This window comes from Epinephelus moara, chromosome 13, assembly GCF_006386435.1.
Source record: "Epinephelus moara isolate mb chromosome 13, YSFRI_EMoa_1.0, whole genome shotgun sequence".
NCBI lineage: Eukaryota > Metazoa > Chordata > Actinopteri > Perciformes > Serranidae > Epinephelus > Epinephelus moara.
This window is the reverse complement of record NC_065518.1, coordinates 21,505,713-21,519,954: the sequence shown is the minus strand read 5'-3', so window position 1 is coordinate 21,519,954 and position 14,242 is coordinate 21,505,713. Positions and strand designations below refer to the sequence as shown.

At 41.7% G+C, this 14,242-nt stretch overlaps 1 protein-coding gene across 2 annotated transcripts; it reads right to left on the bottom strand.

Annotated features, from left to right (window-relative positions):
* Window positions 1-219: 219 nt before the first annotated feature.
* On the bottom strand, window positions 220-12,034 carry tbc1d24 (TBC1 domain family, member 24). Of its 2 annotated transcripts, none has more exons than XM_050060626.1 (7): window positions 11,941-12,034; window positions 8,233-9,343; window positions 6,426-6,584; window positions 5,826-5,889; window positions 3,646-3,741; window positions 1,508-1,754; window positions 220-1,387 (listed from the first exon to the last, which is right to left on the bottom strand). In XM_050060626.1, exons 2-7 carry the CDS (start codon window positions 9,216-9,218, stop codon window positions 1,233-1,235), a joined length of 1,707 nt encoding a protein of 568 aa, XP_049916583.1. In that variant the 5' UTR covers window positions 9,219-9,343; window positions 11,941-12,034; the 3' UTR covers window positions 220-1,232. The 2 variants fall into 2 exon arrangements, with proteins under 2 accessions (XP_049916583.1, XP_049916584.1); XM_050060627.1 differs by lacking the exon at window positions 11,941-12,034 and adding an exon at window positions 11,750-11,866.
* Between the last annotated feature and the right edge of the window lie 2,208 nt (window positions 12,035-14,242).

Here is a 14,242-nt window from a genome sequence, read left to right as displayed (position 1 = left end):
TGTATAATAACACAACAGTAATTTGGGGAACAGGCATACTGGCTGTAACTACTAGCAGTGGAGCAAGACTAGGGGGTTGGATGTATGGTCAGCTGACTTTAAAAGGCATCTGGCACACCTCTGTGACAGTCTGAAGAAATGTAACTCTCTTTGTATGTGATAGATTTGGAGGAAAAGCAGTGAGTAGCAAGACAACAAAACAAAAACCAAGTCACTTGCTCTACTGAAAGCATTTTGCTGTATTTTCACATGAATGGTACACTTGTAGTTACTCAATTGATATTTCACTGGAGCACGTTTGAACACACAAACACAATCAGGGCGTGTAACCCCGACAACACTTTGCCAACAGGGCACAATTTCGGACTTTTTTGTTACTGCCTTAACACTGGAGAGGACGGAAGTAGCAGGAAAAGGGTAATTTAAAAAAAAAAAAAAAGAGAGTACTTGTATACCCAAAACACCTCTGAGTTTTTTTCTGACGAGTTTGTGCTGTTATTCACAAGAATATTCATATACTATACAGAGGAGAAACCGCCACTCATTCAAACAAAAGCTTTGACATATGGCGCAAAAATGGCAACACTCAAATTCACCACAGATATTCACAAACATTTACCACAGTAATTCATTAGCAGATCTCCCACATACATGTATGTATGACCAAAAACTTAGCTGACCTGGAGCTTTGCTACGTCTTAATCTTAATTTTACAACATTCAATAAAACATCTCACCAAATCGGCTTTTCACACATTTTTATCTGAAACCTTATGGCCTGGCTGCAGACATCACTATACAGTAAATTTGGCAGAATGCGCTAAACCACAGGACATACAAGACTGACCTTACATTCAGCATGAACACACCACAGGTGATGTAAAAAAAAGAACTCTGAATAAACCTTTTAGTTGAGCCTGACTTTCTTCTTATTACCGGACATATAATTAGTACATCATAATACAAATCTGTAAATACAAAAATAAACAAAAAAACATCACATTTTTGTTCATGTTGAAATTTGGATTAACTGCATTAATAAATAAAAAATAGTAAATCATATATGAATATGCAGGACGGATGTAGTTCTGTTTGCATCCTTGTGCTTTTCACCTTTAACACTTTACTGCACATTTTATATCAACATTTTCTGCTTTATCATGTTTAAGTGCTCAAATTTGCTTGTATGGATCTACATGTATGTATGTGTAGCGTGTGTTCATGTGTACAGCATTATGATGCCATGGCATCCTGGAACCCCCACGTTTCGAGCAGTGCGACCTGGAAGCTCTCAGCGCACAGGGGCGGGTTGTCAAAGGTGGCGCACCTGCCAGCACGGCCATGGTTCAGCTCAGAGTCGATGTAGAGAGCGTTGCCGTCGCCTCCCCCTAAACAAGCACACGAGCACAGAGTTTGTGTAACTAAAAAAATCATCAAGAGAACACCACACAAAAAGGAACCAGAAATGCCAAATACACAACAGTAACACACAGTACTAATCCACTTACCCACTATGATGGAGTCAAAGTTCCCGGCCATGAACATGGAAGTATTCTTGGAGTTAAGGTTGAAGTGACGGGCGGACAGGAAGGGCGACAGGTCTCCAGCAGGTTTCTCGGGCTGCTGTAAGATATTGTTGTCTGAGTTTTGCCCCTCAGAGGTGGCTGCGTCTTCCTGGACTTCAGGCTTGACGGAGGAGGCTAACTCAGGGTGGCGGATCACCACCCACTCATAGCGCTCCATCTCTGGCTTCAGCTAGCAAAGGAAACGGGCATTCATTATCGATGACACACCGGAGCATCGCACATTAAATGGAGTAGTACTGCACATTTATTCCATTAAAATAAACACCTGTTTTCTTAACAGTATCATACATATACAAGGTGATTACATGACTACATATGCACCCACGCACTCCTGTGGACCATAGTTTGGTTCAGACAGTAACACAAACAGACTACCCAATCGAGTCGGTGGTAGACCAGCAACTCCAGTGTGCAGTGAGGTAAAATTACTGTTTCTATCAATGGAATCTGGTGACCTTGAAGAGGGCGATATATTGGCTTCAACTCCCAGTCAGAAAGGGCTGACTGACGGCAGGGTAAAGCGGTCAAAAATCTAAATATAGCTTACACTTCAACTGATATTGATTATTTATAAGTGTGTTTTTTTTTTTTGAGAGGGTAAAATATATGTTTTGCTGCTGCCCTTATCCACAGCCACCAGACTCCTCTGACAGAAACACAATTTTAACTGGCTGGTTTACTGCTGCCTTTGATTGGTTTGTGTATTGTGTGCCTTTCTGAGTTGACCTAACATGGCATCCACAGCAGTAGGCTACATTGCTTAGCTTCTGTGCCCTGGTACTGTGTCTGCTTCTCCTAACTGGGATCCTGCCGACTGTATCTGACTGTAGGTAATACACTGATTATGGATCTATAGCTGATAGTGACACTGATGTGTATTCACCTGGTTAAATAATGGTTTAATAGCCCCATGTTCCACCTCCAAGTTCAGCTCTTCCAGGCTAACACTTTCCTCACTCTCTATGTTTACACTGTCAGGGAACAGTGTGCGTGTGTGGGGTGAGGGGTTGGAGGGGAGGGCATCAGTGCTGTAACCTACGTCACTACTCTTTGATAATGACTGAGTGGGAGTGTGGGAATTAATATTTGAAAAATGAGGAAAAGTATACAGATGGACACGCCCTTTAAACAAAAGAGATACTTTATGTAATGACCTCACTACTGTTCCTTCCTCGGTTTCCCTCGACACAAAGGAGTTGTTATGATATTATTTATCATAAGCCTCTATTACAAAAACTGCCTCTTGTCCTCTGCTGTCTGGTCTCATAAACCACAGTATACCATACTCACACTATCAAGTCACGGGATATTGTAACTTGTGTTTGTAACATGTAAATTTTAATGATACCTTTCATTAACAAAAGAAGAAAAATGTGTGAGAAATGTTAAAATATTTGGTGGATATTTGGTAATTTATCTCAATATAAAGACAAGTAAAAAAGAAAGAGAGATCTCAATAGTTTTAAATGAAATAAATAAAAAACATCTGACAGACAGCAGTCCGTGCTGACGTCTCCATTTTCTCCTGGTGTCAGGTGAGGGCCAGGCCAGATACAACTGGATCCGGTTACAGGAGTTTCCGATCTGTGTGTGCTTAAGTATCAGTGTGTGAGATGACAGTGTTTTCTGGCTCAGACTGCCCACAGCTGTGCATCAACACATACCCAGTAAATAATTCATACAGAAGGCATCAGAGAGCCAGTCTGGTTTGCTATTTCTAGCCCAGGTGTTATTATAACTAGAGATCAAAGCAGAGGTGTGTGATGTGCTGTTGTTTTTACAGATCTGTATATCTGCAGATACAATCCATCCCTACATGCGAGGATGGTGAATTTTGACCTACTAGGCAGGCTTTTCCTCAGGGAGCCTTCATACGTCAACTGCGGTCAGTGACACAGAAATCAGGAACATGTGAAGACAGAGTGGATGGTACCCTCTGGTGGCTACAGTGTGGTACTCCTCAGAATGACAACATTCTCCTTTCTATTGCTAGAAACCTTCGGATTCTCCTAGTCTCCCGAAAGCAAACTAGTAAGTCAAGATACTAGACATAGACTAACCCTGAAGACAAAGCACTCCCCTGTGCCAAAGAAGCTCAATTTGTTTCCTCCTCTCTTGCGCTCCTCCCAGTCTGTGGACAGGTAGGCTCCACATACCTGAGGTGAAAACACAAAATGGGCATCAGCAGGTTTATCTCTTCCATCTGCTCATTTTTAATTACTTTATTATCTATAATACTTCATTTACACTAGTGCAAGACTGCTATTTGTAAGCTGCCAGTGTTCGTGCTGAAATCTGTTTGTAGCGCCATAATCCAATCATATGACACCTGTGTAATCATGACCTCTGACACCAGTTCACACAGCACAGTACAAGGATAAAACCTGAGTTGTTTTTTATACACAAAGCTACTGCGGACCATGTCAGTTAGTACAGAAGTGTCTGTAGTACACACCACATGCAATACGAGGTTTTGCTGACCAGACATTACTGCAGCTGCATTGTGCAAGACCCATTCATAAGCATTTTCCCCATCTGACTAATACCCAAAAGAGTTTGAAATATGAAGTGTCTGAGACAGAAACTAGTTTATACACAAATGCTGTTTGGTTTAGAGATGGCTTCTGCTCACTTTGTACCTTAATTGTCAAAGTAAATCAGTCCTAATTTAAGGTGAGATCATAATAAAGGATTTACATAATATTTGAAATTATATTTGGCTACCTGTAATCAAGTATTGAAGGAAACACTTCACCCACAAATAGTCATTTGCATGTTAATTACTCACTGTGCGTTACCTTGAATTTGTAGAGAAAACTTTATTTTTCCGGCATGCCTCCACAGTGAACGAAAAATCCAAAAACGGTTAACAATCTGAACTGCAGTAAAAGCCATGTTTGATGACAGCAAAACTACATCAAAGCAACTGTTTAAAAACTCTCACAAGACTTGTGCAGTATGATACAAGTCTCATTTATCCAGTCGTATGTTCAGTACTTCCCAAACGTATACATTTTTTTGCTAAAACGTTACAATTTAAAACACCTCCACATACGAGTAGTGTAAATAGGCAAGAGTGTGCATTTGTGTGCACTGCTAGTCCGTGCATGAGACTGTTTATACCAGGGGATGTCCAGACTTTTCTGATCAGGGGCCAGATTAGATGGTGTGAAAATACCTGGGAGCAAGCTGATTCTTATTAAAAAACAAAATCCTGTACAAATGAGACGAACATAATTGTTTCATCTTTCAGTGAAAAAGAATTAAATTTCCCACCGCTCCCCAAGTGGCTGTCCATGGCTGTTGACTTCACACTTCTTTGGTGCAAAGCTGGTGTGTTGGCAAGAATCTGGCAATAGATACAATGTATATTCTTATTCTAATTTTAAGGGAAACTGTCATGAAGAACCCTCCACCATATGCATAAAATTTGAGTAGAAAAATTTTACTTTTTTAAAATGCATTCACAACAGTAGGATCTGTATTTGTCACAGGCCCTGTAATACGCTATGTTACGTTGGGGAGGGAGTCATATGTCATTGTTTGCTTGTTTATTGTCTGTTTATGAGAATACCTTAGTTCCACCTGGTTAGTTCATGCTTGGTGCATGTCTACAAAGTGTGTAATAGTCCTGCCACTGTGAGGTGAATGGAAAAAAATGCTATGTGATCTTGCTTGATTAACCAATAAGTCCTCAGGCCATAACTTGTCCCCTGGGCCGGACTTTGGATGTGTCTGGTTTATGCAGCATTGTTTTAAATAGCAAGGTTTTAGCAAAAATGCATGTGTTTGGGAAGTACTGAGCAAAGGACTGGATAGATGAGACTTGGATGATAGTGCAGGAGTTGTTTGAGAGTTTGTGAATATATGTTTCAGTATAATTTCACTGTTATTAAATGCAGTCCACCTAACACTTAAATTCATCAAGAATTTTCTCAGTTTTTGGATTCTTCGTTCATCATGGAGACATGCAAGAAAAACGAAACACAGGTTGGGTAAGTGCTATTCAAATTTTTGAATTTTGTGGGTGAAGCATTCCTTTAAGATTCTAGATAGGTAAATAGTTCTAGATAGAGCTTATCATTATAACAAAAAGTATCTGAATAGTATATTATCAGGATGTCATCATATCCTCTGTACAAAATTTCTATCGTAATAATGTGCATCTTTGATCCCCTCAAATGTGAGGGAAATACAAGAATTTGCTGTGTGTGTGTGTGTGTGTGTGTGTGTTGCTTACATCCCCATCTGTGGTCCGGATGAGGAGCAAAGTGGGTTCGTAGCCTTCACAATGGGAATAGAATCTGGAGGAAAATGTGAAAGTTTAATTAATTTCCTCTGACATAATAAACACCCAACAGTGAATCTAAGGACTAAACTTATGGTTTATATATTTACTAAAGCACACGTGCATGTGCGGTTAAGTAAGGCGCTGTTTAAATATAGAACAAAAATGTCAGTTAATTGCGCCTTAATTACTTTATCAAAGACTAATTACTTCTGTCCCACAATGGCCGGCCTGCTACTGACAGCAGCGGTCTGCTCTGTGTGTAGAGCAGATTTAGGCAAAAAAAAAAAAGCTCACTGACTTTATGACAGCAGTCTCAGCATCTTCTTTCTTATTTGCAGTTTTTGTTCCAAATGTATGACTTTTGGCTTTTTTGCTTCTGGCAAAGTTTTTTTGGTTTACAGCACTGCTTTCATGTTCCCATTTTATTTAAGCCTTTAGGCCATAAATCAAATTCAAAGACTCAAAGACCCACACATGGCCTGAAATTTAAATTGTGAGCAGCAGCCAAAAGCTGGATTAATATATCGAGGTCAGGACTGCATAGTGTACCTGTTCAGGCTGCAACCATGGGTGGAGGTGGTGAAGAGGAGCTGTGGTTGACACAGAGCAAAGCGCTCAGGGATCCAAGACCAGATGTCCCGCATCTCCTTGGCACTGACGATCTCCGAGGAGAAGGTGTCAGGGTTAAGTGCCAGCTGCACGTTCCGCCTGGAGACACCCAGAAATACACACACAGGAAGAGATGGAGAGGCACAGAATGTGAGGCAGCGTACGCAGCTGGTGATGCATAAACCTAAAAGTAAACTTAAAGTAATTTACATCAAATGATAGTCATAGTCATAGTCTATGAAGACCTAAGTGCCATTCTATCACCACAGCTACTCTGAAGAGTAAGTGAGCATTATTTGAAAGGAACAGAAATGGATCTGGGGAGTGGTGTAGAGGAGAGAACCCACCTAGAGCTGTGAAATAACCAATGTAGTGAACACAGGAGTGAAGTGCAGATGAGACAGAAGACGGTGGATGGAAAGACATAGCAGAAACCAAACATAAAGGAAACAAGAACACAATGTAAGACAAGGATGCAAGAGCAACTTAAACTATTCCCAAGAGCATGCCAAAGTATAAAGCTTTAAAAAGAACAGGGCGTTCTTACCAGCGTCAGTTAGATAGTACAATTATATAAAATATGCAGAGCAGAATAGTAACCAAATGAGACTGTAGTTGTGTCTCAATTCAGCGGCTGCAGCCCTTGAAGGTTGCATTTCAAGACCGTTTGCTTCACATTGGCAATCGACAACAATCTCTGGGTCCATGATTTAGGGCTAACTAACTTGCTAGCTTCCTCCTTCTTTCGTCAAGCACAGATGGTTGTTAGCTAACGGCAACATCAACTGGTGATGCAACCAGGAAATACTGTGCAGACCACACCGTCCCATTTCTGAGACCATTCGGTATGGCTGATGCGGTCTTCAAAGGACGTGGCCGATGTAGACCACTAAGGCCCCATCCTTCAAAAGTCGCAGCCCCTGAATTGAGACCTAAAAAACAACACATATTCTGAACATATATCCATAGACTGTATAAAAGAAGTAGAACCCCTGTGATGTCACCCATTGGTTTGCTGACTCTTGTTTTGAAGCCTTGAGTTTGGCATTTCGGCCATCGCCATCTTGCTTTTTTGGAGCCAGAAGTGACCATATTTGGACAAGAGGGTGGAGCTGGGGAGAGTATACATTGCTACGCCTCTATCCTGATTGGCAGGTAGTTGTGGTAGTGACTTGTCAATCACAAGGTAACTACGCTCTAAAGCACATTCTCTATTTTTCTCTAAATGGGACCATAATTTACCAAACGAACATCTTGCTATATTAAAGAAGACTTGAAAATGTTTACTATGGTAATAAATCAAGTGAGAAGTAGGGTCATTTATACAGATTTTTATACAATTGGACTTAGTTTTGCAAACAGTGGAGTCACCTACTGCTAGCATTAGAAAGAATGCATGTTATTAGCATCGACCACTAGCCAAATGCTGGTAAAATATGCAAGAGGATAAAAGATATGCTTTACTCACAAGCCAAAACACAAAAATGGCTATCTACTGAGTGACTGGTAAATTTTGAACATTCACTAGCACTTTTTCTGGTGGATAAAAAAAAAAAAAACTCCATTTCTTTTGTACAGTCTATGGTGTATACTAGCAAGGTATTCATGTGATCGATTCCATGTCCTTACTAATGCTAGATATGCAGTAGAGGTGCCATGTAAGGCCACTAAAGGCAGTCTCGTGTCTAAATAATAAGGCCACAGAATGCCCACAGTTTATGATATAAAATTAGATTATTGACTTTACCGCCTCTGTTTGACAGTGATTCCTTTCTGCTGCAGGGACTTTTCATTTGTGAGCTGCAGCAGGGTGATCTCTTTGCGGCTAAACAGACGGATAGAGAAGGCCTTCTCCAGCAGCTTGTCGGGTGTGACGGTGGAGGCAATGCCCTTGACAAAAGCTTGAATGTCCGCCCTAACTTTGCCTGAATCCTGCTGCTGGTTGCCCTGGCCTCCCTGGGCCCCTGCTTTGTGTTTGCGGTAGAACTTGAGCAACGCGATAGCCACACGGAAGAGAACCTTGTAGCCCTCCACTAGGTAGACATCCAGGACCCTCACTATGTGGCTGAAAGGCAGGTCACCCAACACCCAACGCTGCCAGTCTGCGTAGACTTCAAGCACATCCTGGGCTGTGGCCACGATCAGTTTATGGGCGGCTGTACAGTACTTGTTGGCCAGGTCACCAAAAGTCATGCAGCTAGACTCAAAGCCCAGGAAAGTCTGGTCCAGCAGGCGTTTGCCTGGCTCGTTGCAGGCCAGTATGCGGCTCACATACTCAAAACACTGAGCCTCATCCTTGCTGAAGTGCAGGAGCAATGACGTAACAGCAGGTAGTGATGGGCAGTGGGAGATATCTGGAAACTGTCCAGCCACGCAATTGATAATCTGGTGGGCTGAGGCTACTGCGTCTGCCTTCAGGCAGTACCGTGGCAGAGGGCTTCCATCAACAAACTCTGGAAGTGGGATTTGAGAGGAGGGCTTCTTAGTGGCTGCATTTCCCATAATGTCACGATACACTTCTGCGTCTGGGGTCACTGTACGACAGGGAATGGCTTTGATGAGCTGCTGGTAGACTTGTGCCCGTAGTTTGTGGTTTTTGGCCCAGTAACCCTGCCGAGCCATCTGTTTGAACTCTTTCAGGTCTTTACAGTCTACCTTGGTGGGCCCGCTGCTCTTGGCCAGATCCCCCATCTGGTTCCAGTCCACAAAGCTGCCATAGTCTTCTTCAGCCATGGTGTTGGAAACTTGCCGGACTGCCTGAGTGGGAAGAGAGGAGAGACACTCCGGGGTATTGCTAACCTTCCGTCCTCCGCACAGCAGATAACTAGCCTATTTTTCTTAACTGCCCATGATGGTTACTGGAAGACACAAAGGAAGATAAAGGAAAAATACAAGATTAATTTGCATCATCATTAAAATAGATAACAGATAGACAGCATAATCAAACTTTTTTATACTTGTTTCATAATGAGCAGTTAAAATTACATGGTAAACATGTTCCAAAATCTTTTGGACATCTTCTGCGAAACATAGTCCTTGGTAAATCCATACTGTTCCTATGTACTTGGCTACCTCCTAGTCTATGATATTAATTAGTTGAGGATAATACATAGACTTGAGATATGTAGGCATGTTATGCATAACTGTTTCCATAAGTTTAAGTAAGGAGGGATGTATTACATAACAGCCACAGCAAATCCGTGCTGTAAAACAACATTAGCCAATTTTACTAATCAGGTTATGCACTGGTCAAGGTCGTCAGATGGAAAAGAGCATGTACGTCATGCATTTCATCTGACGGGAAAACAAATCAAGTGAACCCGTAGCCTGAATGGAATGCAGTGCAAGGCTATCTTATGACAGTCACAAAACATCTTCAGATGTCCTGTGATGCAAAAATATATCTCAGACTGATTTAATTGGCCAGGTAAAGTTTGATATTAAAGCAATTGAACTGGGTTCTAACCAGTGATACGGGAAATAACATTTTTATGCACACTGTAAGAGCTCAGACCCCAGACATAGATCTGGAAACTGTCATATAATAATCAGATCATTTCCAGCTATGCTTACCCACAAGCGACTTGAAGATTCATGTCCAAAGATCATTTGCAATTTACAGCATACTGAGAATGGTTATCACACAATCATTAAATCATGTCACACTGTTCCTTAACGAGTCACATGGAGATGCATGTCCAAAGATCACTCGCAATATGCTAAAAATGACAGTCATAAAATCATACAATCACTTCACACTGCCTTACAAGTCACATGGAAGTGCATACCAATACATTACTGCATGTAAAACTGGAAGCATTTATGATGAGTCTGTAGAGATTAACTGCTCTACTTAGAGAGTATGTTAACCTCGATGTTGCTGTTTTACCACTGACACAGGATGTAATCTGTCAAAGGTAAACTTGAACTAGAGACCCAACTGACCAAAGGCCTCTTTGACATTTTGATTAATTAAATGCATTGTCAGAATCAGGCACATCATCAATTCTATTTCTACGCCTCATGGGCCTCATACTCATGCCTCCAACATATTCAACCCATCATGAGGAGGCATGGTAGCATTCAGGGTGCAGTAATGTCAAATTCTTATCAGTAGGATGCCAAACCAAACAAGGCTAGCTGCCAATAGGTTCAGCAGGACAGCCTTTAAACCTTAGTGCTGGTCATTTAAACTGGGGTCACTTACCCCATGATGACAAGTAATCTTTGCATACTGTAAAGGACTGTTTTGCATTAATAACAAGGGACCAAAGGGTGTTGGAGCAATGGTCCTGCAGAGTGGTGTAGTATTCTGCCCTTTAATTTGTTAGATACCTGTCCTCATCCTGCAAAGAGGTTAGCCTACTTAACTTAGAAAATGCATATATATTTAGGTCTACACTACAGACTACTGCCTGTGCAATAGCTTGGAAATGACAACGAGTCTGCAGCTACACTATGTGTATTTTGCATTAAATGGGCAGTGACAGCTCCCATTAGTGTTCATGCATTTTTCTCTTACAAAATCTAAAAACATGCAATCAATTTTACACCTCTAATGCGATAAGTTACCTATCTCAAGATGACTTATCTATTGCAAATTCAATTTTAATACTACAGGTACAGCACAGAGACTGAAGCTGCCTACTAGCCCTAAATAAAGCGTACAGGAGCAGACACATTTAACAGTACGATACCTCTGCAGAACTCGATCGACAGTGTTAGGTAACGTTGCTATAGGCGAATCAAGGAATTCAGTTTTATCTTGGAGGCTCAGCAAATACAGAAAGTCACAAGCACAGAAATAGCAAACCTTTCAGTGTCACCCTATTAACATCTTAGTATCCGCAGGTATCACTACACACTGGATTGACAGCTTCAAATGCAAAGCTGCCCAAACTGTATCTTCAGAAGAATAACCCGTTAACGTTAGCTGGCAAGCAGAGGTGATAGTAGCCTGCGCACACGGGTCACAGGGTATTTAACATTACCGCCCGGGTAAATCTGATACACCCTTTTCCATTCACTCCTGCCAATTTAGCATTGCTAGCGTTAGCTAGCCGCAAGCTGCTCCTGTCAGTGCGCGTAAGCAGCTAACGAAACCTCAACCACACACACACACACACACACATACACACACAGCTAGCAGCCAGACAACATAACACGCAAGACAGACACGAAGCCATGCAAATATGGAGCAAAAAACAACCCAGTTAAATATGTTAGCTAACGCTGCTGCACCAGCTAGCATGAACATTACCGACCACAATTCATTTGGTCCGCAGGCTGTCTTGGAGTTTGTTGATGTGGGGAGATTTCAGCTTCAATTTGTGGAAAGGCGGTGTATTTAAAACACAAAACCCGCGACGGGAAGGAGAATAACCTCTGCCACACGGGAGCGAAGACTGGTAAGCAAATGACACATAAGTGTCAAGTAAACTGACATTATCCTTACCTGGATGGGAGATGTCTTGAGACGTGAAGCAGTATTCATATTAAGTTGCCTCGCGCATGCGCAAAGGCTCCGAACTTGGTCACGCTCAACGTCTGTGCGCGTGCTGCTGCTGGAGCTGCAGAGAGGGGTTCAGGTGGGCTGGTTAAACTGTTTACAGCTGCTTCACTGTATGCTCTGATTCACAACAAGTTATATTATATAAAAACTAAAGAAATGTGAATGAAGAAAACCAACTAGATCATACTTTAATACTATAGGCTCGTGTATATGTGCTGTACATCAATATCTGCTACTTATATCACATACAAATACCTATACATGCCCATAAAATACTGGAGTATTATAGAAATACCACAAGATATTAAAGCTACCAAACATATGTTCATGTCTTATAGTGCACCAAACACCAATATCATCCTTCTATGACTCACTCCCAGAAGCCAACATACACTGCTGGGACCATGTAAAGTCTGCACGGTGGATCACACTATCTGATTTTTCTTGTTTACTTGCAGACATGTTCTGTCAAATAAGTGCTGGTGCTGGGACAGGACATGGCAGGAAGTACCCTAGCAAGGGCAACAAACCCTGCCTTTGTCCCATACTCAAAGTAACCGTCAAAACACAACCGACACACATGACAGTAATTACTGATAATTAAATTGTGGGACCATCACTGCCTTCCAGAACGACTCAGGGTAAGATGTTGTTCGGCCTTGTCTTGTCCCTCCTAAACACGGCTGATGTTTTTTATGCCCTCATTCACTATGACCTTCCTAATACTGAACTAGCAAAGAAAGATTGTGCCTTATACAGGTTTTCTTCCAACTTTAGCCACAGATTTAGTGGCATTTGGTTAGAAGATGGTCTCCCACCCAAGATGATACAAGTACATCACAGTATCCATGACACAGCAGACTTCTTCATGATTATGTTTGTTCCTCAGAGCTCAAACTTTTGTTGGTCATGTAAAATTGGTGTATGCATGTACTGTATTTGTGAGTGGAGAGGGATTTTAAAGACAATTGAGGGGAAAAAACACAAGTGAACATGAAGGATTGTCAGCATGTGTGCATGTGTGTGTGTTTGTGTTTGTGTGTGTGTGAGAGAGAGGCAGACAGATGGGGTGTAAAGCCAGTAAGCCTTTAGGTCCTAGCTTATGGAGGTTTATGCTCATCAAATCCTTCCGCTCCCAAACGCTGCGTGACATCACTCCAGTAGCCCCACCCCATCCTCCGTTCTCACATGAACACACACATGCACACGCTTGCGCACACATGCACAAAAGCACTGAGACGCACACAGACCTGTTTATACACACACTCTCCATTCACATATGTAAGAAACAAGACAACACAGATCCAGGACCTGAAACACTTCTTTTATATCAGATCTAACCTGTGAGTTTACACTTAGAACTCACATTGGTTAGACCGGTTCAGTCCAGTGTTCTCCTGTAAATTTACACGATTACAATAAGAACAGGGTTTACTGTAGACACACAGTGATGTTTGTACAATTAAATAGATCTCTGTAGCCTAGAGAGATTAATGTGTGCAGGCAAAGTGAATGTGCAGTTGTATTGTCTCATATACGCCCTACAAGGCTCTAAATCTGCAACTGCTCCAGTTGCACTGTGCAGCTGTCACTTGGTTAAATAAAGCCTTAATAAAGGGTTATTCACACAAACTGAATAGATACCTTTGTATTTTATTTTATTTTTTTATTGTGATGTTAGAGTCAGGGTGCTGTCTTGGTTCAGTGCCTTGCTCAAGTGCACCTCAGCAGTGCCCAAGAGGCAAACTAGCACCTCTCCAGCTACTAGTTCACGCTCCATATTTGGTCTGGACAGAGACTTGAACTGGAACCAAAGTGCCCATTGCTCTTGCTGTGCATTGGATACTCTTTGCCCACACAGAGCAGCTGTGTTGCTCTTCTTTCTCTGGGGTTTTATTTATCGCAGTATCTGCTCGGGGTTACTGTCTTTACCTGTCTCACCTCATCTAATGCAGACTTAAGTACGTATGCAAGCACGCCCCTGTAATGTATTCTTACCAGCTCTCTTGGCATGCTGAAAAGGGAATAAGATAGATACAACTGTCATTAAGGTTAGTTGCAACACTTTTTAAAATGCATTAGAATGTTCAAAATCCCCGTTTAGCTATGTGCAGCAGCATGGCGCTGAAATGGACGAAGATGAAAAGCCTCACATTTTACCCAAGAGACTACTCTCTAATCTCATGCAAGTTACATAATTCTAAATTCAACAGTATCAGTAATAATCAAAACCTACATTTGGGCT